We start from the raw sequence: 27,289 nt of genomic DNA, 5'->3' as shown, positions 1-27,289 counted from the left end.
TCTGCACTACAAAACATACATAAATCCAAATGTGAGTGAAACAAGGTCACAGAAAACCAAAGGCACAGAGATTAGTAAAGCAACCGTGTTTACAAGCAAGTTCTACTTAACATAAAAGTTAATTATATGAGATTTTGAACATGAATATAGAAGCAAACAGTGATTTACTAAAGAAATGGCATCCAAGGCAGAGAATGAAGGCACACACCCTCTGAATATGCTGAGATCTGAGCTTATCTGGTCTTTGTTTTCAAGTGTGCATGTGAGTCTGTCCTCCCTGCATCTGTTGTGTTAACATGGCAGCCTGGTCAGAAACTTTCTCATATTACAGCCAAACAGTACACAAAAATATGTTTCTAAAAAACGTGTGGAGCGAGAAGTGGAGTTTCATCTGAGTTTGCTGATTCCAATTTAAAGTTAAACACAAAACCATAAAACCCTTTTGTTTTTAAAGGCTTCACTAAAATGTAGTTCTGAAAACATTTCAAGTGAGAAAACAGGCTATTAAGGGATCTTGACTCATATTTGCTCAGCACTGCCTATTTTCACAGTTTGATCCAAGTTATTTTTCTATTTATTATTAACTTTAAATCTCTTTGAATCATCAACACCTTCATCCCATCAACATCCTCCAGTGATGAAGTCTATTTATTGTCTAGTGGCGCTCCACTAACTGATTTATGAGCCACTGCTGTCACACATAAAAATATAAAAATGTTTTTATTTAATACTACTGATGTTAGAATGTATTATATTAAAAAACAAACACAAACCACATATACCATAAAAAAAATAGAGAACGGTGGATATTAAAAAACACATCAGCAATATACTGTATAGCATAATTTGTGAAATACACAGATGATGATGGAATCTGGCTATGACACTTTTAAAGTTCATATTTGTGCATATCTTCGTTGTAAGTCTTTGATCACACAACTGGGGAGATTTTTAATCTAAGACCTAAAAGATGCACAATCATGTGTACTGTATGCACTTATTTAAAAATAGAATATCTCTCACATTATTATCAAATGTCCTCCTAAATATCAGTGTGAGCATCTGCCCCCCAATCACTCCATTATCGCTCTATTGCTGTATTACATCATGCATCATTACAAAAAACAAACTATAACAACATGTAATTATTCTTATTGATCTGCAGAACAACTTGAAATCTCAACATCAAATGAGCATCTGGGAGCCGTTCAAAGAGGTAAACAAGTCAGAAGAGCCTTTACAATCTGGCATCTAATTACAACTGAAACCCTTGAGACTTTCTGTCAGACGTAACTGAGCAGCATCCTCCCTCAGCAGCGCAGACTGTGCTGGTATTAATAGACAGGGACAGTAATAGCTCCCTGGGTTAAAGCTGTCCACCATGTGACCATTCTGCACCGGGACACGCTGCCATACTGTCAAAACCAACAAACAACAAACAGTAATGAATTGATGTTATTTTTTTTGAAGAATGGCTCAGTATGTATGAATCATATTTATGAACAAGGGAGAGTTAGATTATTAGTTAGATTCATCTAAATTAGATTAATAGTGTGAACAAGTTACCATCAGAGAAGTTAATATCAGAAGAATGAATGAGACTAATACACACTACAGGTACAGTATGTGTCAGGTTGTCAGCTGATTATCAACCATGGCAACTTATAGCCACCAAGCAGGGTCTGCAAGTCTCTCTGCTGGTGACATTATCCTAGTTTCCTGCTGCTCCCCTCCCTGCTAGAGGGGATTATACTCTCTGTCTCTCTGTCTAAGTCCACACAGCACAATCTGTCTATCTCCTCAGCAGATGAGAACAGTGTGGCACCAGTGTGTGGCAACAATCTTCCCCTCTGTGTGATTTGTTGCATCTTTTTCTCCACTCTCAACCCACCAGCTACTGCTTTTCATCTGGGGATTATGGAAACAATGTAATAGGGCATTCCTGCTTTGCTGGCTATTCCCGTGCCCTTTTTCTGCTTATACTTGCACATCTTTTATCCAAACAGCAGTGTTGTACAGTGCTGTGTGTGTGAACCGACGGGAGGAGGCAGGGCAGGCCATGCTGATGTCACTGAGGGTCACATTCACCTCTAAATGTATCTTTTACTACCATAGACTAAACCAATACATACAGTAAACCTTTTCTACTTGGCAGACGTAAGCACTCCCATCCATTCCTATTTGGTTTGTGATAACCAAATATTAGCTGCGTTTACATGGACATAATATTACACAAATAATCAGAATAATACCTCAATCAAAACAGACTGGTCAAGTCAGATTGAGGGGGGTGGTGTAAACCTTTGATAATCAGTTCAAGAAGAAAATATAAGTGCAAAATAACCATGTTAACGCTTCATCTGATTGTTTATCTTTGATTGGTGCTCGTTTGCCTTACATGGGGGTTACATTAGGTGACGCTGCGTCCTGGAAGGACAAAGAAATTCAGTTTTCCACTCTGTTGTTTTTTCTTTTACATACACAGGCCTGAAATACACACACGCGCATAAACAGGGCCCGTACACATGTCAGAGTGAGGGAGCTGTCCATGTGCTTGGAGCAGTTAGGCATTCAGTGCTGTGCTCAAAGGGCACCTCGGCAGTGCTCAGGAGGTGAACCAGCACCTCTCCAGCTACCAGTCCACACTCCATATTGACTACTGTCTAGTCTACTAGACTAGACTAGACCCATTTTTTTCTTTTTTCATTTATTTTTTCCTCGGTGAGGACTTCAGAACACACAACATAACAAGTTCATTGGAGATGTTAACATTTAAGGATCGTTGAGTGCTTCAATAAAAGTTATTCAAACAAGTTTTTGAAAACATGAACAAACCCAGAATCCACTGAACCAGAAACACAAATATCGTCGGCCCATTTTGAAAACTGGATTGGCAGGCAGAGCTGATGAATGAATGAATGAATGAATGAATGAAAGCTTCTTATCTTCTTCTATTCTTCTTCTTGACATATTTCTGGCAGATTAGATGCTTCCAGCAGAACCACATTGTGCATGTCATAAAAGTTATATCCTGATCTTATCAAATCACTTAATTAAGTGTCCACGTAAACAGATAAGATGAAATCCCTACTTCCCTTATCTTTCTTATCCAGTCTATATACATAATTCAATGTGTAGAGCACAGACGCTGTTTGTTTTTGCATAAGGAAAAACTAGTATCATAATAAGAAGTTTAGAGGGAAAACATCAATGATGAGCAAATAACTGAGCAAAAGACTCTTCAACATGGAAATAAAGTCCGTCCAATCCGTCTCTAAAGTGAAGCTGTTTAGCCTGCACTGTGCTTCATACAAGTGAATGTTACATCATGCTGCAGATTCATCATACTTCATTCAGTTTAGTGGAAAACACAGCCCTTCTTCAAACATGTCTGTGATGGTTGTGATTAGGCCTTATTTGGTGCAGCATTAAGATACTCCATAGACAGGAGAACGCTGCCTGAGGTCTTTACAAGTCAAGTCAGTTCTATTTATAATGCCTAATATCACAAATCACAAATTTGCCTCTCGTGGCTTTACAATCTGTACAGCACACAAAACTCTCGATCCTTAGATCCTTGTGTCAGATGAGCAAAAGCTCAAAAACTCAAAAACTAAAAAAAAAAACTTTCACACAGGAACGATGGAAGAAACCTCAGGAATGACACTTGTCACAACTTTGCAGACTCACCACTGGGAGTACCTGCCCAGTACCGCCACTGTTTCGTCTGCTGGCCACTGGAGCAGTTAGGTGTTAAAGGGTAACTCCACCAATTTTACTCATCAAAGTTTGATTGCAGGTGTTGGGGATTACTACTGCATATGTGGAAAAAGTAAGCCTTTTGTGGCTCCAGAGGAAGTTGCATATAATGTGATAAAGTGCCTCCAGTGATGTCACTCAGTGGCTCAGTTGCATTGTGGGTAATGTAGGTGCCAGGTTTGGAAAAGGAAGAAGATTGCGTGGAATAAATAAAGGTGATATCTCTTGTCGATTTTGATCCTTTTTTTAAAAAAACTGTCCATAATGAGTCCAACAATGTAGACCAGTGGACTGCTTTTCAAAACCTGGCACCTACATTACCCACAATGCCACTGAGCCACTGAGTTGTCACAGTTTGAGTTTGTGGTTTTGTTATATCCTGTTTTATTTTGAAGTTCTGCCCTCATGTGTCATGTTTTGCTTTTTATTTCCTCCATTTGTGTGATTTTCCGCCCTTTCTCTGTATTCACCTGTGTCCTATTAGTTTATCAGCCCTTGTGTATATAGTCTGTGTGCCCCCTTTCTTTGTTAGTTTGTCTGTTCAGTTTTCCGTCCTGTTCCGCTTTGTTCCTGTGTCTCCTGGTTTCATCTCCCCGTCGTGTCTCTCTGGTTTTTATTCCCCATGTCAGTCCTGGTTTGTACAATTGCCTTTTGATTTGACACTTTGCTTTTGGTTGGTATTTGCACTTTGTTTAGCTTTGGTGGTTCGCCTTTGTGTTTTGTATTTGGTATTTTCTTGGATCTGGACTTAAGATTTATTCTAAAGCTCGCTTTTTGTTCCTCACCTGCCAGTTTGTGTGTCTTGCATTTTGGTCCCAGTTCTGTGTAACCTGACATGAGTGACATCACTGGAGGTAATTTATCAGATAGCATGCAGCTTCCTCTGGAGCCACAAAAGGCTTTATACTATTTATATGCAGTAGTACTCGCCAAGACCTGTAAACACACTTTAATGCATAAAAATGGCGACATAAGACTTTAACAGCTTTGTTAAAGGGTAACTCATGACAGTGATGAGGGAAAGGCAGTGGCTGCAATTACATTTTTTATGCCACAGCTACTGGAGTTGTTCTGATGCCAGTTTTTCTTGCCATATACCAGCTCATATGCTTGAACTTTGTGCATCAGCCAATACCAAGTATCAATCATATATCACTGCATTGGAAATATATAAACATTATAAATATATATGACACTGTATGGTCACCTAACTGCTTGCTCAGATTTAAAAAAGCATTATGTCATGTGTAGAGAAAGCACTGCTCTCTTCAGTATAATCCTTGTGCTGTGATTCATCATCATACAGGTCGGCCTCCCTTTGCTTGATGTCTTCTGTTCGACATCATTCTGTATAATGAAGCACTGCAGTGGGTTTGACGCCTCATGCAGACACTGCTGTAAGTGGCTTCTGTTGTGGCTACAGGAGGCTGTTATATAATGATTCACACAGGTCACACACAAGCACAGTGAGGACAGATGCCAAGAAAAGAGCTGATACTGTCATGGGGATTCAAAACAACTACAGGAGATGCACTGTTGATGGATCCTGGCCTGTCAAACTGTGTGTCAACGAACAATGGATCCTGATCCTTGCACTTGCTTGCTGTTTTGTATCATAATTTAACCAATAATGCTATTTATCTGTCTTTTGGAGCCTTCACGGTAACATTGAAAGCACTGCATTAGATTACTGTGGATTACACACCTCCAGACAAACATACTATCACCGCCTGCAGGTAAACACGACTAAAACTCTATAACCTTTGAAAGGGCATCCAACCACAAGTTGGCTAAGAAACACTGGACTTTTAGAGAGATAGTTCTCTGCAAAGTGGAATTTATTCAAAAGCTTTTCAAATTGTATGATTATGGACATTCAGCAAAAACTTCAAGCTTATTTGAGCAGTTTGAACAGTAAGAAAATAAAATGTTCAAACAGGAAACAATCTCAGGGCTTTACTGCACACTAAAGGAGCTTTGCTGCTGGTGTTATTAAAATGAAGCTTATTTTACCTGTTTGTTTGTGAAGCTTACTGTCTATTGTCTGTTGAAAGGCCACTGACTCCAGTCTGATACAGCAAATGAGGCAGGTTCCAGAATATTTCACCCTCTGTAGTCTACTCTATTTGCTAAATAAATTATAATTTCATAATTTTATCACATGTATTAACCCGTTTGTCTTTGTCAGCAGACACGCAACTTGGCTTCGACCTAGTTCTTGCCTGTGTCCAACAATCTGAATTATAAACAATGACATAACACTATAAATAACAAAGTCAAAACAGAAATAGGCGCCAAGAAAGAAAAGTGCTTACCTTTTTTTTCCTTTCTTCGTGTAATATGATCAGATTGATGTGGTTTTCTTATGAAGTATCGAGGAGGTAGGAGAGCTATAATCTGGTGCAGTCAATCCAATAATCTAATTTATCTGGATTCTGTTGTCCGGTAGGCAGCCTCCACATGGCGGACAGTAGTACAGTTTCAGCACTGACAGCATATCTTCCTGTGCTTCACAGGTAAATACACATACGTGCGTCTTCCTGCTCTCCAGTTCCATGTTGGAATATCGGTGACGGCGCTTGGAGACGCGCCGGAGCTCAGCTGCATGTCAGGCCGGTTTTTAATCCATCAGCTGTAGCAGCGAGTGAAACTCAGCGACGTCCTGGTTCAGTTTGTGGATGTGGTGAGCTGCCCCCTGCTGCTGTGTGACGCCAGACAACCAGTGGATGTTCTGATGGACAAAAACAACTTCTGAGCAGGCCCACAGCACAACAGAAGATGCTAAACGTAGCACAATTGAATTTAGAATTTATAGATTTATTTTTTTATTATTTTTATTTTTTTATTTATTTATTTGAAAGGCAACAATGGGAAAGCAGCTTTTGTCTTTTATTCACTAGTGCCTATTCAAATGATGACAAAATCCTCAAAAAGTCATCCACATGTTGCAGGTTCCAGACAGTCATACCAACTGTTAATTATTTCTCACAATGCAAAGTGTGTAAATCAGGGGCAGAGCTAGAGAAATACACTACTCAGAATCAGTTAGGGATATTTTAGTGTTTCACTTGACTGTTTATTCTGTGACACATCTGAATTTTTATTTTGTGTTCTGTGATTATTTTTGGTCCCAAATATAATGCGACACATTTCATTTGACTTTTACTGCGTATCCATGTACATGCACATATACACCCATATCCCAATATCCCTGACTCATTTTGAGTGGTGTATATACTGTAGGCTACTGTGCTTATTCAATCCCAAACAGTCACATACATGGATGCAGGAGCCCCTCAGCAACCCCTAAAACTCAGCTATAAGGTATGCCGAGTTTACAAGCAGGCCCAAATGACCAAAATATGTGTCATTGACAGCGTTTCCCATGGTTTATAAAGTTTCTTCTAACTCAACAACTTACAAAATCAAGCAATTTTGTCTCCCTGTTCATCTCCTTGCCGCTGCTGACTGTAGTTGGTGTGGCTGCTTTGATTTATAATATGTTGGTGTTCAAGTCTGCTGCCTGCTGTAGTGCAAAGACTGCACCCCCTGTCACACATATCAATAATTGCTTGGGAAAGCTCCCTGATAAAGATATTTTAACTCACAAACATGACATTATTGTGGCACATGAGTACAGCATTGAAGAGAAATCAATCAGTTGTTTAATTTCCAGACATTTTTCCAGATGCATGACTTTTTGTTGAACATAAGCCCATCTGTCCCAGCCTGAAACGTGGCAGGGCATTTTTAGCCACCCCTTCAGGTCTGCAGATGGTGTAGATGTGTGTCTGATTAGCTGACATGTGGCTCGAGTTTGTGGGATGTGACACTCAGAGATCTGGATGATCTGGCCTCCATCAGGGCCACAACCAACCTGAGGAGGTCAAGTTGCATCATGTGTCCTTAATGACTGGAATTGTTCCTTTGACTGTTCATTTAGTAAGTTTGAAGCATTTTGTAAATTGCCATTACTTAAAATGTTTATATTTGTAATATTGTCGTATCTGTTTTTACACAAACCTCCTCAAGTTACCATGTAAACATTTTCCACACTACCAAAGAATATTCCTTCCATCTTATGAGCATCTCCATTCTCCAGCATCATAAGGAGCTGTTGCTGTGGCGGTTGCCATGGCTGTTGTTGCTAGGAGTCCAGGAGGCAGGTGCCAGTGAGGTGAGACAGGACCACAGAAACCAAGACCCAGTAAACACACCAAATGAACCAGTAGGAATTTAAGTTAATTCAAAGTTTATTTGTTGTGATGGTCATAAAACAGGATATATTGATGTAAGTAATATTATATTCTATACTATATTATATATATATTGTGTTATAGAATGGGATAGCTGTGAAGAGCAAATATCCTTAAACTCACTTTTATAGCCTTGCTTTTATGTGAAGTCACCCTTTTAAACTGATTTTTCACCTTTCTATCTTTTTATTCCTTTTACTGCTCTTAGTCTATTTATCTGTTTTTAGTGCCTCTCGTGTGATGTCTGTTTTCTTACTGTCCTTTACCGCTTTTATTTGTTTATCTTTAATGTTTTTATTATCCTTTATTCTTTTTACTGCTCTTAATCTTTTTATCTGTTCTTAATTCCTCTGATGTGATGTCATCTTCTTATCGTCCTTTCTTGATTTATTCATTTATTTATCTCTACTTTTCCTCTCTCTTTCCTTTTCTGTGATTTTGCCTGTTTTATGGCTTTTATTCCTTTTTACTTGGAATGACTCATATTGTCTATTTGGGTTTTACATTTGGCCTACCTTCTTATTTTAACTCACTGTAGACTCGGCTTCCTTGTGTTTGGCTCGACTGTTGAGTGTTTATTCTGTAATATTGTCTTCCTGAGTTTCCTGCTTTTGCTTGTTTGTCAAAGCGCTTTGTAAACTCTGCTTTTAAATGTGCTATATAAATAAAGTTTAGTTTTTGACTGTCATGCTCCCTCACAAGATGTCCCACACTCATTTTAAGATGAAACATGTCTTAATGTGGCCAACTCACCAGATGACCTTTAAGATCAATTAAAATACAGGAGATGTCATTACTTACTTAAAGATACCAAAAATTGGATTCAACTCCAGTTTTGACAGAACAGAATAATATAATCTAATATTTGTATATCCTAGTTTGATATACTCCTGAGATAAATTACATTTCATCCATCATAGGTTATTTTATAGCTGACAAACAAACTTAGACTAGAAAAAGCCCTGTTAACTTTCTGATGAGTGTACAGTTAAATATCAGTTCATACAGGAAGCATTAGCACTGAATGCTTCTCTGCCTGTTGTGTCAGTAGATGGGGATGTTTCTTATAATCAGGCTCATCATGTGGGAGAGCCACAGTGCAGAGCCAATGTTTTAGGGAGGGGTTAAGACATGTTATGTCTACTGATTGGCTGTCAGACCAAGCTTCTAACACGTGGGAGTGCGGCTCGGCCAATGGGCGCTGTTGGGGGGCGTGGCCAAAGGAGCGTCGCTACCATCGAGCCATCATGCTAGCTGAAGAATTCCTGTGTAACTAGCCTTGCTAACTCGTGCAATGACAAATTGGATTGTTTTTTCTTAATGTAGTATCGTTTTTTCATGGACACTTGGATCTAGGATGAAAACAACGACTTGTGTGTGAAGGTCGTTGTTTTCCGTGCCAAGAAGACACGAAAAAGACCGCTGTCTCGGATAAGTAGCCACCAAGCTAGCGCGGCTAGTCGTAACATACTCACACTGCCTGCCATCACTAGCAGCACAACAGACGGCAAGCTCAGTCCACAAGTCGGCGTGGCGACGTTGGAAATTCCTAGCATTATCATGGAGAAGGTAATTATCCCACATGACCTGGACTTGTAACGGTAGCTGCTTTACAGTTGTCAGAGGGCATATGGTAATACCGAGCTAGCTAACTGTGGGTAACAGATAGCTGCTAGCCACACCTGCTTCTCTTGTTGGCATTCATTCACCGAGGCCAAGCCGGCATCGTTTAGTGCTCTGAGCTGCTCAGCTCTGACTTGCTCATTTGAAACCACTTGCTGTACACTCTGCTGTACACTATCTGATATCATCGCCTGCAGGTGGGAGGTTACAGAGAGAGCAGCAGGCCCGTTAGCGTGCATGGGTTGTTGAGATGAGGGAACGCCCAGCACTGACTCAGTGACTGGTATCCTTTGCAGAGACTCCTCATCGGTGCTTTTCGCCGCCATCCACCTGTCTAACACCTGTACTTGATAACCCTTCACACGTACACTGTTACCAGTTGGTAATTAGGAGCTATGAAATGCCACAGGTGAATAAGTCTGCTTGCTTAAAATAGATGGAAAGATATCTTGGGGCTTGCTGTGTTGGGGTCAGATGAAATGCAGGATGAAAGGAAATACATGCACTTAACCCGAGCTTTCTATGGCTTATAATCATCACCTCACTCTCTTCCCACAGGCTGATTTCTTGAAAGGACTTCCTGTCTACAATAAGAGCAACTTCAGCAGGTTTCATGCAGACTCTGTTTGTAAAGCATCTGTAAGTCCTCTATGATGATATTTATCACCTCATTATAATGCCTAATAAAGATTTATCTGCAATGTATCAGTTGTCTAAAATATTTGCTCATACACAAAACAAGTCGTATAGAAACAAAACTTCTGCTTCAACGTATCATTATGAAGTAAATGTTGAATGCACAATGTAATGGTTATAGAATAATGAAACCATCTGCCTTTACATTGATTCCCTATAAACTTCCCGATCACTATACAGTATTGTCTGCCACCAGGCATATGGTCACCTGGGAAAAGGAAGGTTAACTGGCGATACATTTCTATTCTAGACTAAATGATTGAATGAATCCAGTTTTTGTCCTGTGCTGTTATTTGTGACTGAGGAAAACTGATAAGATCCAGTTGTCTGTTGCCATTTTATGTTAATGATATGCAACAATGTATAATAAGAATGCTTATCTGTAATTTCTGACCTCTTTCTGTCCTGTCTTACAGAATCGGAGGCCCTCTGTCTACCTCCCAACACGTGAATACCCCTCTGAACAGAGTACGTACCAAACCTACACTGTAGAGCTCAAGGTCAAAACTGAGGGGAGAAAAAAGTCTTTCACTTAAAAATGTATATAAATTATACACAAGTGTAAGAAATTATTGTTGTCGTAGTTTATCATTGACGTGTTTTCACTGAATGCTTGTCAACCAAGAATAAAATGACACCATTTTGCTGTCAGTAATATGCTGACTGTGTTTACCCCACAGTTATTGTAACAGAGAAAACCAACATCCTCCTGCGTTACCTCCATCAGCAGTGGGACAAAAAGGTGAGCATGTCCAGGTCTTTCAGGTTAAATTCCTAAACCTGAATTCATTCATTGACGGTAATTTTCTGAGTCTCTGGCAGCCGGATTGTAAAACTGTGTGGTTTTACTGACTGCTGTATAATCCTTTGTGTCACACAGAACGCAGCAAAGAAAAGGGAACAGGAACAAGGTGAGGGTGACAGCCCAGCACCCCCGAGGAAGATTGCCAGGACAGACAGCCAAGAGATGAATGAGGACTCATAAGAGTGTGTGTTTATTTGTGCGTGAAAGAGTGTGTGAGTGTTTGTGTATACTGGGTATAGCCAGTGTAAACGAACAACAAACACACCAGAGAATAATCCTGACTGAACAAAGGCTCATGGTCATTCTGCGCTGTGGCAGAGCAAGATGACTTTAATGGCATGAAATTGAGAACTTACCATAGAGAAGCAGCCATTTATAATGTGGTGTAAAGAAGAGCGTGAAAATGATGTCACCAGAAAAGATCTCAACGTGACTCTTTGTCACTGACTGAACAGAGTTGTTGTCAGGAGAGAACTTTATACTGGTGTTTCTTTTTATTTATGTTGGCTATTCCCTGTGTGAGTCAGTAGACGTGTAAATGTTTGTATGCATGCTGAGCTGTGAGTGTGTATTGTGCTGTACCGTATGTGTGAGGTGAGTGAATGGTCGAAAAAGTGTCAGATTAGATTCAAGATCAGAGATGGACTTGACAGATGAAGTCAGACACTACCCTTAAAAACAGTCTCATAACTGGTACATTACTTGTGTAGCCTTCAGTCACCTGGAGAGACTGTCCTGATTTGTGCAAAGACGACATTTTGTTACTGTTTTAATTTTATTATAACTATTATTGTTTATGTATGGCAATGAGCTTCCTGCCAGCCACAGTGCCCACCCTCTCAGTTTCACTGCCCACTCTGCAACCACATGGGGGCACTGCGACATTTCTCCCCACTGTTTGAATCAACAGAACCAAGACTGCACTGTGAAGAACAGCACAAAGTAGGAGCAACTCTTCCAGAATCTCCCTTAGATGTGTGTTTATGGTGAATATGCATATCTTCATTCTATTCTGGGACTTGTGCTCGTAGGATAAATGTTGTGTTGGTGTTTCTGAGAAATATTTTTACATCTAGCACCACCTTCTGGCTAATGGATTCTAGTAAAAATGGCGTTTTTCTCTGAGTTTTAGCTGTAATCCCATTCAAGGATTTAAAAGAATAAGAAGTAAATTGTAACATCAGATTTTCTGTTGCACAACAAAGTAACGGCACAGATAGTGAAGAAAACTCTGTATAGGAATGTCTGGAAAAGGGAAAAAGAATACATTAAGATGTGTGTAAATAATTGCCAGTACCACAATTCGTTTATCCAATGGAGTATCTTTGTGTCTGCCTTTTTTGTAAAATAATACATGCCCATGGATATGATAGAAAATGACCCTTGTGAAAGTAAGGAACCCCTGTGTCCAGTGAATGTTGCCACGCCTTGCATGTTGATGGCTGGGTACTCCTGGAGCAGTAATAAAACATAAGGGGTGTTGGAGTTGCGGTGTTATCTTGTGTGACTGTGGAAGGTATTAGCCTATAGGCCTTACAAAATGTCATCATGGTTTGGACCCTCTTCTAACCCCCCGGCTCAGTGCTGTCCCTTTTGCTCTGTCTTTGTGACAACCCTGGATGTTTTCTGTCTGAGAGCTGGGGGTGTGTTTAAAGAGGAGTTATATTTTCAGCCATAGAATGCACAATAAGCATGCACAGCAGAGTGCAGTCGCCATCCTGCCTTGTTCCTGAGATTCAGTTTGTATTGGTGTCCCATACTGTACAACACTGAATAAAGCTTCATCTTTTTTCTTTTAAATGTTCTTATCACTGCCCAGCAGAGTCGCATCGAAGCCTCCTGTCCTTCCTGTTTTTCAGTCGATGCTGCAGTGTGGGTTGACAGTGTGATCAGTCATCTCCCTACCTACAGTGTACATACCGTCTGTTTCTGAAGTGTAAAACCACGTTATGCTTCTGCTCAGATAGACTGTTCTACAACACCCTAAGCCTTGCCCCATCTCATGTGTGTTAGGTCAGATATGTTCTTTTTAGCTTTGCTGAAATAAAACTGGATTGAAACTGGGTATTCGTCATGTGGTGCTTTGAATAGATTGTTATAAGTCCTTGATTTAAAGGGAAACTTCACCAATTTTACCCATTATAGTGTGTTTACAGGTCTTGTGGAGCACTCCTGCATACAGTACAGACTACATGTGGAAAAAGTAGTTTAGAGTCAAAAACTTTAAAGCTACAGAAGAAGCTACACATAATCCAATAAATTGCCTCTTGACTGTAGCTACTGTTAGCTTGTTAGCTCAGTTAGCCGTGCAGCTAGCCAGACAACCAGGCAACTGTTGGTGTTTGCATTGCTAACAGAGGAGCTTTGGACTGCTGGTTTTCAGGCCTGGGGCTAGCTGGTTAGCATGCTAACTTCAGTGGATATCTTTTCAATAGATGTCTTTAACATAAGGTCAGAATTGTTTTTTCTTTACATTCTGTTGATAATTGGTATATATTGCACCTTTCATGTGTAAAACTGGTGAAGTTACCCTTTAAGGAGACTCTGATTCCCGCAACTGAAATAAACATTTGTGAGGAAAAAATGTTATGATTGTCATGATTTCTTAGAAACAAGTTTGTCACAACACATGAAATGCATTTGAAATAGTTTTATTAACTATTTTTCAGGTCTTACAAAAATATGACAAAATAAATTAAAAGAAATAAATAATCCCATTTCCCAGTATTTCTCTTTAAAAGATCTTTTTTTTGTACAGTGGTACATTGGAAGAGCATATGATGTTCAGTAAGTGAGGCTTCCATGAAGATGTCTTATCTAAAACTCTGAGGTTAGAGTCAAATTTTAATGTAGCTGTGGTGAGAATCTCACCTGTTCAAATCCATTCTTAAAATCCAGAAGACAGAACATTTACTAAATTCAGTCCTTCCCTACTGGTTTCACATTAGACTGACGGTGCTTGTAAAGTCGAGAATAAGCCCAAATCCTTAAAAGAACCGCTGTTGCTTTGATAGTACAGACGGCTGATGAGTCTTGGCTGTCTGAGCTGCTGTCCTCATGCGAGGGACGCCTGTGCTTGGCCCGAGAAAACAGTGATGGTGCTGTTTCTGGCATGGGATGCCTCTTGATGAAGCTTTCAGTGATACCCCAAAAAACTGTCCAAGATCTGTTATCAATGCTTATTTAAAGACCTCCAAAAAAACCACATGCAGAATTTGATGCTGCTGCCAAGAGTGCAAGGATGAAAGAAGTGATGAGTTGGTTAATGCTATCAATTTCTATTACAAGAAGTTCTACTGTGAGTTTTCCCTGAAAAAGGAGGAACTACATATACGTAGGCATGACCTAAACTCCACTGTGATGCAAATGCCCTTATCACCGCCTCTCACTTGGGTCACCTCCGCCCTCAAAACTGGCTTCTTATTTTCACACAAACTTTCACAGACTTTCAAATGATGAAATATGGACTCTATTGCATCATCCCTGAAATCCAAATGCTGCAAGAACAAAGGTTTTGATGAGACTGTGCTCAGCTACACTTCCCACCCTGATCTCTATCCTCCAGACTGACACATATTACATTTCTCTCTTCCTTGCACTTGTCATTTTTCATTTATGATGAACATTACCCTCCAAATATAAAAAGAACAAACTGCAGATTGACAATAAAATGATTCTGTGACCACACAAATTGACCTCCTGTCTATTTCCTTATTGCATTTAATGTCAGTTAGATCTTTTTTCGCCCGTCAGCAGGAAGTACATTTTTGTATTTTCTTCTGGCGTGTGACTTAACGGTGGACTACACTTATTGTAAAGTTGTTACAGACACACTAAATGGCTTTCAAGCCATGTCATCATTTCCTGGACAAACTCTGTAACCACAAAGCAGAAGATGGATGAGATTATTGTTATTAGTTTGAGCCGGCTCTCACATTGAATATGAGAGAGGAGGGAGCCGAGAGCTGACTGTGACAGTTGAGGGCTCACAAAGGAAAGATGCATAGAGTCTGGTTGGGGATGGTGCAGTAGGGCAGGTGCTTACATGTAACTCTCCCACAGCTCAGTGTTATTGCAAATAACCATGCCAGAGGTGACGACGTGAAAATGCATAGTTAATGTTTCAGTCTCTCGGCCTACTGTGTGATGGCACTCAGGAACTTTTTCTCAGCGTGTACCTCATCTGATGTCAATACATATTTCTCACAAAGTGCTCTTAAGCTCCAGCCTGACACCCCTGCTGTACGCTGACGACTAAAGAAGTCCATAGTGAATCAGTTTGCAACGCGGATATGCTCTGGCACCACCTCCTGGAGACCTCGCAGAAGTGAAATACCGTTTTATGGTAGGTGATGGGCATGTTTACTGCACTCAAGGACGTGTATCATAAACCGTGTTGATGTTAACAGAACATACAGTACATACATCTCGGGTGAACAGTATAATCCGAAAAATACCGCTTTGGTTAAAAAAGTAAAATTCCCATCATCAGTGCTGCAAGTAAAGCAATGCAGCAAATGGTGCGTATAAAAAAGATACAGAGCTCAACGTAAATTGGAGCAGCTATTGTAAAAAAAATCTGAATATTTAGGGAGCAGGGACAGCGAGTAGATAGCATGTACTGTGTGAGGGAAGGAAATCAAAAACGATCCAGCTTTTGCATAATGTTGTGAGGCAGGCTGGTGTCGGTCCTCTCCTGCAGAGGGAGAGGCGGTTCTATGCAGGGCGTAGGGGTTTTAGTGCAAATGTTACTTCTTTAACTCTGCGCTCGTTTGCCAAGTCTGGTTAGATTGTGTGGAATGGACTACCATCTGTGTTTACAAGGCGCTCTACGGGCTTGGACGGAGAACAGCACGCAACAGGCTTCCATGCTCCATTTTCTCAAAATCACCTTCGTCTACCTCTGCGGTTTTTTTTCACGTTTTTCTCTTCCTCTTGCTCTCTTGGGGAAAATACTGGTATGTGACAGCTCGACTCACTCAAGTCTTTCCTTCCTTTTCAAACAAATCTGCTCCTGTCACAGGATGGGAAGAAGTGTACAAAGCTCGGACACCACCTCTGCTTTGAAAATAAAGCTGGTGACACATCAGGGATGCTTATTAAGGGAGGGTTTTCTGTGATAATCGATAAGAATTATTAAAACACTGATTGATATTGCTTTTCCATTTTTCCACTTCGATATAAAAGTCAAGGGCCCACAAATTCCTCACAGTTCAAAATGAGACGATATCTAATGATCACTTGTGTTGTGACAGCTAAAATCACTCTTATTTGACGTACAATCTGTGATCCTTTCATACCACTGTATACGTTTTTTAATCTTTGTCCTCCACAACAGGCTCTTTTGTCCGACTGGGAGATGCTTACAATTTATGACTAGAAGAAATCAAGAAACACAGCTCTCTGCTTTAAAGGCTTAAAAATATTAGAAACGCAGCTCATGCATTTCTTTATGTATTGCAGACAAGGAAGGATTTTTATGTTTGTGTGTGTAAGGGGTGTGTGTGCGTGTGTATGTGTGTGCGTGTGCGTGTGTGTGTGTGTTTATTCATCATGATAGGAGGGCTTATGTCTTTCTTCTAAAGCCTGTTTTTTTTGTCTCTCAGCCAAAAAACCAAACAAGAAGTCATCTCTCATCAGTTTCACCTTTTCCTCTCTCTGCTTCAAGTACCTCTGCACAGAGCCTGTGACGACACAGAAGGCAGGTCAGGCCGTTCCTCACAGTAAACACATCACTTCTTCAGTTGAGATGTAACCAACGACTATTCGTTCCCCTCGGAGCTACTAGACTTTAGAGCCAGCCGGGTCCAAGTCTGTTGAATGTCCGTTCTCTGACCCTTCCCCTCCAGGCGAGGGGATCTCATCTGGGACGCCGTTCAAGTCAGACCTGGATGCTTGTCTTTCTGACGCCTGCGAGGATGATCCTTCCCCTGATCTGGGCAGCGGAGCCCCGTTCACACATGTCCCCCCGTCAGATTTCCCAAAATTAAACAGTTTCCCAGGGTTGAAGGCTTTGCTGGGTGACTGAGAACGCTCCTGAGAGCTGCTACCTGATGATGACGATGATGATGATGATGCTGTCGCTGTGGCGTTACTTGTCGAGGTGGCGGCCGCAGAAGCCACACCTTCCTTCTTATTCTCAGGTGACTTGAGGAATTTGAAGCTCAGGAAACCGGGCAGCTTTGGCTCATTCCCAGTGGGTGACTGAGGGGAGCGGGCACCACTGGAGGAGAACTTACTCTGCAGTGGGATGATCTGTTTCAGCTTCATCACGTTATTGTTGGCTAACAGAGAGCTGGGCCTCTTGGGCTTGTCCGACCCGCTGCCGCCTCCACTCCCGGGACGTGATTTGCTGCCGTGACTTTTGTCGTGGTGGTGATCCCCAGAGGAGTCACCTTTGCTCTCGTCCCGCTCCCTTTCCCTGCGGGCCATGTGCTCCGCCTGCCTCTGCCTCTCCTCCTCCTCCCTCTTCCTCCTCTGCAGCTGCTGGTAATGCTGCTGCGCCTGACGCTCGTGCTTCTGCAGAGGAAGGGAAACAGTCCCACAATGTATTTACTAGAATCAGCACTATGCCAGCTAACCACTACAATACTGCAGTGATACCCATCGAACAAACGCCTTGCTAGGAGTCCTGAGTTAGTACTGCAGGGGCCACTACAGCCTATGTTATACAAATTGTTTTCCTCAGAAGTACAGTTGCTAAAATATCACAAGAAGTTTAAAACAAGCAAATTATCTCCAAAAAGAAAGCTGCAGTGCTGCAGTACAGCATTTTTGCAGCAGAAACTTTGGCTCCTGTGGTGGCTACAGCTACAGATCTTTATTGTATTACAGCACTCTGCACATAAGGAGGAAGCCTTTTCAGAGCTTGTTCAAAGGGCCTGAAAAATTCTTGACTTGACCGTCTCCTGCAACTTTTCAACGAGACATAAAATGTCTTGTGCTGTCTCATCATTTTAAATTCATTCACCTTAAAGGCCTCCCTGCGCTGATAATCCAGTTTAGCCATCTCCTCTCGGACCCATGTAGGAATGTCAGGTATGGCCACATGGATGACGTACTTCAGGAGGATGGCAAAGTGCTGCAGGGACAAACAAACAAAAAAAGAATTACATGAAAGCACAATCCGGTTTAGGGCACAATCCTTGCGAATATTCTTTGAGGGCATGTTACTTGAACTAATTCTTGCACAACATCATCTGGGCTGTGAAATTCTCCTCCTGATAGGCATGACTTCTTTATCAGGCCAAGACAGAGCTGCAGGCTGTTTACCTTGTTCCAAATTTAGGCAGTGACAGAGTGCAGAGCAAAGTACGTTACAAGTAAGAGGAGAAACATGAAGAGAACTTCAATTCATCTGGTCATGCAACGATTAGCTTGTTGGAAACCCAGGAAACTCACTTTATAGAGAGCATTTATACTGTATCATGCTTCTTTCAGTCACCTAGGATAAGACATTATTGTTGTGAGACACTTTTTATAATACATGTGATATATGCATGTCTGAGGCGTTGTCTGCTCAATTTGATTATGTACTTGTAGGGTCAAAATTTAAATGTAAATCTCAGAAGGCTGTCTGCCACAGGTGGGTAAATATTTGTACCAAAGTTGTCATCTAATAAAAATCTATGCTAAGAGTCTCTGCCACATTTCGGTGTCATTTCGGGGTGAGCTGTCTCTCTCTTTTGCAGGCTGTGTTGGAGTTTGACACACTCACACACACTCACACACACACACAGGGACTTCAGGGTTTAATGATGCATTGAGGTGCACCTCGTAAACTCTGAAATCGATGCATCATTGGCTATGAAGGTTGTTAAAAAGGTTAAGTTTAACTATTTAGTTTAAGAAACTATGTTTTTCTTATTTTCATTTGTTGAAATACATACATACACATACTTTGCCATTACTTTCTCGTTCTTTCAATACAAAATTAATTAATTAAGTATTTTTAATAGTTAGATATTCTTGCAAAACAAGTACCTCTTTGACAGTATATTGATATATTTTCTTTGCGATATGAGAATGTATATCATCTCACTCTCGTCATGTCTTGGTTTTAAAGGCTGCATTACAGTTGTCGTACCAGACTGTTCTACTTGCTCTCATACTTGTCTTTATCCACTTAGTCATCATATCCACATTACTGATGATTATGTATCAAAACTCTTATTGTGCTAATATTTTGTCTATTATCAATTGTCATCACTCCATTATTGTCGCAATATTGAGTTGGTATTTGGTCAAAAATATTGTGATTTTGTCGACCATAGCATATTTTATGAAGTGCTCTTGAGGAGATTTCGAGATATTTATTGTGTATCATGATAAAGCCTTAAAATATTGGTATATTATTTTAAGGCCATACCTCCCAGCCCTACTCTGTGATGATTTCCCAGTTGTTTTACTGCACCATAATTAAATACTTAAGTCATACCCAATATGCATTATGGAGGGTGTTCTGTGTGAGTTAGACACCTACATCAACATACTGAATAGTCTCTGCAGGTAAAAAACAATCACTCAGTAGTAAACCTTTTTGCAGCCTAACTACCTGGCACATTTTCTGATTAGCATACAGTTTGTGCCCGATCACAAACTGCTGCTGCCCTGAGAAAAAGTTTGAAAAAGCACTGCTCTAAGCACTCCAGCGGCACTAGCTGAAACACGCTGTGGTACCTCGAGGATGACGATGGAGATGATGGCCATCTCAGGGCTGAGCCACGGGAAGAGTCGCTGCAGCTGACCGCACTGACCAATCAAGTAACAGTTCACGATGATGGCAATCAGGCCCATGGCTTCCATCGCAGTCTGTGAAGGAGAAAAAATGAAATCACTTTGCTGTCGACTTTGTTTAATTTAGCTTAGTTCTGATCCGTCAACTTCCAAAATGGATACGAAGCCAGTGTTTATCACACATGGCAACATCACTGTAATTGTCTTAATTCCCACTGTGTTTTGGTGAAACCTCATGAGCCTGTGTTAACTTTCACAGGTGTATTTCTGACCTGCCACTGGCCGATGCTCTCCACTCTGATTCCAAAGGGTCTCTGCAGACCGGTGCAGAGCTTAAAGGCATCGCTGCGGATCTCAATGATGTTGTTGATGAGAGCGCACATGGCCGCCAGAGGGAAGGCCGAGGAGAAGAGCACCACGTAGCCAAACTGGACGAACATCTCTTGGTAGTCCTGGAAGGTGTCCTGAGAGGGGCGAGGTGGAGCATTAAAAAACACAGCTCTAGCAGGAAACTACAGGCTGAATGCTACTATGGCAGCTTGAAGACAAAAATAGCCTTCTTGAGACCAAATGACGTTGTTGGCTGTGTTTTACTGTCATATAGTCGTGTATTGCCTTTCAAAACATGTTTACATCACATCTGTGGGACGCCTGTGGGGTGTCATGTAACTGTGAAGGCCGAGGTTTTCTGTTGGATTCATGTTGCAGTGCTTCTCTGCCACATGTATGAAACCTGACCTAAGTATGAGGAGAATGAGTCAAGTGTTGTTTACCCGCTATTATACAACATTTTACAGTTATTTTCTATATATTTTAAATGGAACTAATATCTTCCAACTGTAAATTAATGTTATGTGTATCTATAGGGGAATATTCCACAATCTTAGCTTCATGGAGCATCTTAAAAAGTAATTCTGTTTTTTGTCTATTGCGATGATCAGTCTCCTTTTTTTACACCTTTTATTAGTTATTACTATTTGTGATGTCACAGATCATGCTCATGGGACCACCCCTTAAAACCATATTGTCAGTGAGCACAGAGAAAATTCACATTTTAAGCAATGAATGTGAAAACAGCCTTCTGGTGTCAAACTCTTCCTGGTAAACTCTACTCCTGCCTTACCGGCTGTAGTCATGGACTTTTTTTTTAACAGCAGTGCAAGGTCGTGGCTTGATTTCAATGTATCTTGTGTGCATGCTGAGGAGGTTGTAGCTAATTATGGACAACGCTTGTTTAACAAGTTTAAGAACTGCAAAAATAAATCAACAACGCACATATCCTGCAGATCTTTGCCTGTCACTATATAATAAAGAGATGCTCCAGGTGGCTAATTGCTTTGCAAGCTCAAAGATGTGTTGTTTGGAAAGCTGTAGGAGCCTCCTTGTTCCAATCTGCGTCATTCTTGCTTGAGGTTGTGCTTCCCAAATCCCTTCAACAGATTGTGGCATGTGGGATGTAAAACTGCCATCCCTGTGCAGAGCTTACAGAATAACTTTATTCTTTCTTACAGCATAAGTCTGCATGCAGCTCTCCATCTCAGCCTGAGTGAGCGTGTTGCTCTCTCTCTCCTCAGGAGGGTCCATCCACGATTCCCTTTTCGTCTTGGGCTCAGGTCTCTCTGCGCTCCTGCCCCGTCGTCTGTGTCGCAGTGACGTGCTGCTCTCAGAGCCAGAAGGCAGCGGGACAGCGCTGGCGGCGGCAGCAGCGGCACCGGCAGCTGCATTGATTCCCTCAGCCCCGCCGGCCCCTCCCCCACCCTGCTCCTTCACGTCATGGATGCCATTATCATCATCGTCGTCACACATTTCAAATACAGAGGCAGGGTCCATTCCTTTCTCAACCATGGTGGGGCTCCCCTCCTCCAGGAAACTGTTGTCCATGGGGGGCCCGGTGCAGGCTGGCCGTCTGTCCACCTTAACAACGACACCAAACAACACAATGATAATGATAAAACTGCTGTTACTATATTTGCACACCTTTTTAATGTATGATCAACAAATAAAATACATCATACATTTATGCAATCACACAGCTTTTACCTTCTCTATGAAGCTGACTTTTCTCAGCTTCAAACCGCAGTCGATCAGACTCTCCTCCTCCGTCTCTCCCTCGCTGAACCTCCCGCTGTCAGCCTCGTCCCTCTCACCTCCCTCCTCCTCATCAGGCACCCCGCATCCCCCGTTCAAACACTTCTTCTCCCTGAGAGGAGTTGAACAGACAGATAGACTTCAGACAAATGTGTGTGTTACTCACTCACAGTGGTGTTCTGGCCGTTTCCTCAGTGTCCGACTGGCATGAATCATAACTGTGGCGGCGTGCAGCAGACAGTGGCAAGTGCAGATAAGGTGGGTTTAATTTGAACCAAAGTGAGCCTGTTTGTAGTGAGGAATACTTTGAGCAGTGGTGTGAGTGGCTGCTGTAAACACATGAATGTCATTTTTCATCACACAGTGGTAGGATTCATTTAAACGCTATTTTGACTCTATGTACCTACTGAATAAGAGTTTAAATAATGAGTTTGACCTTCTGTCCGACGGTCCCAGCCCGGGCCTGGTGCCCCTCAGTCCAGGTCCTGGCATGGCGTGGTCGGTGGGAGACACCTGGGCTTTTCCAGCTGCCAGTCGGGCGTATTTTAGCAGCACTGAGAGCAGCAGGTCCCACACAGCTCGCAGCGTGAGCTCACCCAGCTTGTGGCGCTCATACAGGTAAGGTTGCAGCACCTCCTTCACATTTTGAAGGAACTGGCGTATGATGAGCAGAGTGGCCAGCATCTGACAAGGACAGAGGGAAACAGTCACACAGCATACTGTGAGTATACTGTCCATCTAATCAGAACATTTGAAAGAAACACTTCCCTCCCGAAAATGCAGACAGCTTGGGATGCAAGAGGTTAGAAATGGGTGGATGGAGAGATGACCGGCGGGAGACAAGAGAGGACGTAATAACAGGCTGAGAAAGCAGCAGGACACACCCTCATGGAACAAATGCAACAAATCAATCAAAAAACAATTATGTATGCAGACTGTGTCCACGAGCAAATCACATCAGTCAAAAGTCTGCTGCTGAACAGTTCCCTATACATTAAACAATGTCCCTGATGGGGTTGTCTTCTGAAGTGCAACAACAGGAAGCAGTGCAGCTGCAGTTTTCTGGACAATGTGATTTACAGTGGATGACGTGCCCTTTAAAATCATTGACACAATATTTCAATGACATATGATGCACTGAGGCGAATGACTGATGAACAGCGACACTCAGAACCTCTCAGTAATACTCACAGCTGAACAAATGCAAATCACACATAACAGGAAGTTCAAAAAAAGTTTAACTTGAACTCTAATTCAGGTTTATTGCAAATTGAATCTATTTCATGGTTTTGGCCTTCATTACTATTTGTAGCAACAGTGTACTCTATAGGCTTGGGCAATATCCACAATTTTATATCACGATGTTGTCCCTCTCAAATATCAGGATAGACGATATTATCATCCTTCGCCAAAGACAACATGTAGTCTCATTCAGATCCCTTAACTCGCCGCTTTCTCCCATTGTAAACCTGAAATATTGCAAAATTGGCGATTGCGCGTTCTTCTACCAAATCCTCTGTCTGTATGTTATAGTGGTGCATGCATGCCGCTACATCAGTAACTTCCACCAGCCCGGCTTCATTCCCTAAGAGCTGTTTGATATGGGAAAAAATTGCATATGACGCCAAATATTGCAATATTTGATAATATCCAATATTGACTGGTATCCAACGAGTTAATTACAAAAGTGTGAGATCATAGTAAAGCCTGACAGGGCAGGTAATGTCAGCAGTCAGACTTTCTTTCACATTTTAAATAAACTCCTGTGATAGCAAAACTTGAAAAACAGGTTACATTATTATCCCTGCCACCTTTCTAGCTTCAAACAGGTTTCCGGGGAACTTATTTTCCTCTGAGAACAGCTTGTTTATCAGTTATGGAAATATGCAAAGAATTTGTAGTATGAACTTATTAATATTGTAAACATTACCTTTCAGAATTTTCTGAGAATTTATTTTCCAAACTACACGGCACCTTTAACATTTCATCAATTACTTGCAAAGCACTTTGAATTGCATTTAATTTGTTTGAGGTGCTACAGTATATAAATATAATTTGATTGATTGATTGATTGATTGATTGATTGATTGATTGATTGATTGATTGATTGATTGATTGATTCCAGATCTCAGCAATTACTCAGGCAATCAAAATATTGTCAAAACTGATAGAAATGTTGGCCAAAACGATGAAACCAGAACCCAAGGTGAAACAAAACTAGAATCATCCTTTAGCAGCCCAGCAGTGAGCATGTCTTCAGCCCTTTAATATACACCCAGAGGGTATACATACTAAGAGCTGCAGCATCACAAAGCTTACTATCCGGTATTGGCTTTAATCTAGAAGAAATTGTTTCCAAGTCAAATAATGCTGATGCACGATATAAAATAGCTCCTAGCTACAGCACAGACTGCAATCACAAAGCCACAATAAATTCCCGACAAAGACGAGGACAGAATGTTATTTTCAGTGAATGAGGAGAGACCTCCGAAATGGAGAAAAGGAGCTACTGTTCTCTCCCACTGCTACAGTACCTACAGGAGCACTCAGCACAGATACGTCAGAGTCAGACACTGGCAGAGTCGGACTGACAACACCAGATGGTTTTCATTTCAGACACTTAAAGGACTACGCCAGAGATTTTTCATGTTTGAGCCAGGTTTCTCATACCTTTGGGACAGTTACTGGTTTCCATTCATTTCACTGCAGTATGAAAATCAACTGAGAAAAAAATCCTGTCTGCTTTTATGTTTCAACATTATTTCACTTGCGTTGTAATGCAGCGGCGAGGGGATTTATTTTCTTGGCAAAAAAAGTAAATAAACTGTGACAAATTTTCTCGGAGCTGCTGCGATGTTCCGGGCGGTAATCAAACATGAGAAAACTATAACGTCAGGTGATGCTCACAGATTGTGACAAGCCCAATGAGGTGGCACTCCGGCTGAGAGCGTAACAGAAACTGACAGACGGAGTGAGAAATTGAGGTATGGGTGGTGAGAGGGGTATCGGAAAAGCAATTTACACAAACTGCACGCAAGGAAAAGGCGCGTGAAAAAATCCACATCGCCTCCGCACATGGAAGAGAAATAATGGCAAAATCACTCAACTACCAGAAGTGATGCTTATATATGCAGGTGAGGTGGTAAAGTGGAATGAAGACTGAGGGAGGTGTGGCGAGTTTCAATCAGTCTAAATAAAAAACACTCAATCATTTGAACATTTTCTTCTGACAGATAGTTTAATTTTCCACCACATCTTTGCCAAGTGTCTCCAAGAATAGTTTCATAGGAGCAAGAAAAAAGAATGATGTTTGATGTGATGACATTTTCTAATGATAATTTGGGTTTTGAATCAAGTAATGTAATCCTTAAAGAAGAATATGGCCAGAATTTGAAGCAGCTCCAAAAACACAGAGAAATCTTCTCATCTTACTCGGTGAATTGAAGATTTATTTCGACCAAACCAAGACTGTTTCGTTTGAATGAAGTGTGTTTTACGATGAGTTAATGAGGCAGGCTCATCTTAGTTCGGTGACAGAAAATTTTATTCAGCCGGTGAACGGTTGAATTTTTCTGTTTAATAAGGAAACTATGAGTGAGATTATTTCATCTTTCAACATCTTATGAGTTTATTGTGGTAATGTATTACTCTAACAGCTGGCACATATCTACCAGCTGAAACTTCGGGGCCTATCAGTCTTTCCCCTCTCGTGGTACGAAGTGGTATTACGAGACAGGGCGGGCCATGACTACCTGGTTACCATGCTAACTCCAGCAGACATCTCTGCAACACAATACATAGATGTCAACAATGTTTCTTCAAAAATGAAACAGGAACGCCGGGGTTCTCACTAGACAAATACAATCAAACAGCAGGTTGGTAGTTCAAGTACATGTCGTTTTCATCACAGAGCATGCGAGTTAACACAGAGGTAGTGGTCAGAAATGGACCTTCATCCTCTCGTGCATGAACAGGGATCATACTTTGGACCTGGGTAAAGCCCTGAAGCACCAGGGAACAGAGATGACAAGCATCTGGATCTTGAAGATGAAGTAAGGCATCAGATTGACCCGGACCTGCCGCTGCAGACTCTTTAACAGAGACAACACCACCAACATCTTCCACAGACAGACACATGGGTGGATGTGAGGATGGGTGGTTACAGAAATCAATTCATGTAAGCAGAGGGAGCAAATGATTTCAGGAAGGGAGTTTGCAACAGCAAGCCAAATTAATGAGTGAAGCTGATGTGAGACAGATGAAACGATCGAGATGCTTCCTACCTCTTTCAGCCGCTCCATGTCTTTGAGGTAGAATCCAATGTAAAAAAGGCTGAGATAAGAATTTACAAACTGAAACTGCAAGACAAAGACATGCCAGGTGTCATTAAGAAGAAAGGGACACTGTTAAAAATATCTCCTGGATCACATGGGCTGTCTGAATATGATGTAATGAAAAGCCACTCACAAGAACCATTTTGATGATGAGATTTTTCTCATAGGCACTCTGGAGTCTATAGTTTTCTGTGGAAAAACAACATGAGTCATCTGTTAATATACCTGCTGAACCGCTCAAAAACACTTGGAAATTTTTTATTAATTAGAGTTTACAAGGATCGACTTTAATAAAATTATCTTCTAATGAGAGTCGATCTGCTCTGGATGTATATGTCTGGATAAATCTGGACGTTTGACTCTCACCCATGTCATTGAGCCAGCAGGCAATTTTCCTGTACACCTCGTCACATGCAGTCACAGTGATAGCTAGCATGATTTTGGGGATGAAGCGAGCTAGCCGGGGCATCTCCTTGATCCCCATCACAAACTCCTGCAGAGACACAACCGCAGCTTTTTACTCCACGCTCGAGAGAAAACAACATCCAGGGTGTGTAAGCAGTTTTGTTCACCCTTGGACAAACACACAAGGAGAAGGTATCCTACAAAACAGATGCTGATGGAGAATATCAAGCTCAACCTCATGGAAAGCGTTTGGATGCTAGAGACTGAGCAGATACAGTATTTTATCACACCTGTTCAGAGGTCTGTCCACTTGTTTCAGGCCTCTCAAAAAGATTTATACAGAATTAGAGACTAATATATAATAATGTATTTAATCAGGAATAAAAACTACTTCTAATTGGGACAAACTCCATTTTTGGGCTTTTGCATTTTACAGCTACACATATTAAAACAAAACACCTATTTGGAATAGTGAGTGTGGCTGCTAGAAAAGTAATTACACAGAAATGGTTTAAAGGACAAGTTCACCCAAAAATGAAAATGCAGTCATTATCTACTTACCTGTCTGTGAAGTCTCCAAAGTATTA

The 27,289-nt window shown here is 41.2% G+C and overlaps 2 protein-coding genes across 5 annotated transcripts in view; one reads left to right on the top strand and one right to left on the bottom strand.

Moving 5' to 3' along the window:
• Positions 1–9,216: 9,216 nt before the first annotated feature.
• On the top strand, positions 9,217–13,202 carry dda1 (DET1 and DDB1 associated 1). Its single transcript, XM_084356184.1, has 5 exons — positions 9,217–9,584; positions 10,197–10,277; positions 10,751–10,802; positions 11,015–11,076; positions 11,215–13,202. The coding sequence occupies exons 1-5, from the start codon at positions 9,576–9,578 to the stop codon at positions 11,317–11,319; spliced, it is 309 nt and encodes a 102-aa protein (XP_084212310.1). The 5' UTR covers positions 9,217–9,575; the 3' UTR covers positions 11,320–13,202.
• Positions 13,203–13,774: 572 nt separating this feature from the next.
• ano8b (anoctamin 8b) overlaps positions 13,775–27,289 on the bottom strand; it is a 47,753-nt gene continuing 34,238 nt past the window's right edge. For 2 of the 4 annotated variants that reach the window (XM_084356178.1, XM_084356179.1), the window contains exons 10-20: positions 26,664–26,790; positions 26,431–26,486; positions 26,247–26,321; positions 25,947–26,081; positions 22,400–22,647; positions 21,916–22,075; positions 21,385–21,789; positions 20,148–20,339; positions 19,819–19,950; positions 18,110–18,220; positions 13,775–17,658 (exon numbers count right to left, since the gene is read on the bottom strand). In XM_084356178.1, coding sequence (XP_084212304.1) covers positions 16,924–17,658; positions 18,110–18,220; positions 19,819–19,950; positions 20,148–20,339; positions 21,385–21,789; positions 21,916–22,075; positions 22,400–22,647; positions 25,947–26,081; positions 26,247–26,321; positions 26,431–26,486; positions 26,664–26,790 — 2,376 coding nt within the window. In that variant the 3' untranslated portion in view covers positions 13,775–16,923. The remainder of the gene's footprint in view (positions 17,659–18,109; positions 18,221–19,818; positions 19,951–20,147; positions 20,340–21,384; positions 21,790–21,915; positions 22,076–22,399; positions 22,648–25,946; positions 26,082–26,246; positions 26,322–26,430; positions 26,487–26,663; positions 26,791–27,289) is intronic. The other 2 variants (XM_084356180.1, XM_084356181.1) reach the window with 1 other exon arrangement.

Source organism: Pagrus pagrus (genome assembly GCF_965226575.1).
Source record: "Pagrus pagrus genome assembly, chromosome: 6".
NCBI classification, from domain to species: Eukaryota; Metazoa; Chordata; class Actinopteri; order Spariformes; family Sparidae; genus Pagrus; species Pagrus pagrus.
The sequence above is the reverse complement of the archived record's forward strand: the minus strand, read 5'-3'. Positions and strand labels throughout refer to the sequence as shown.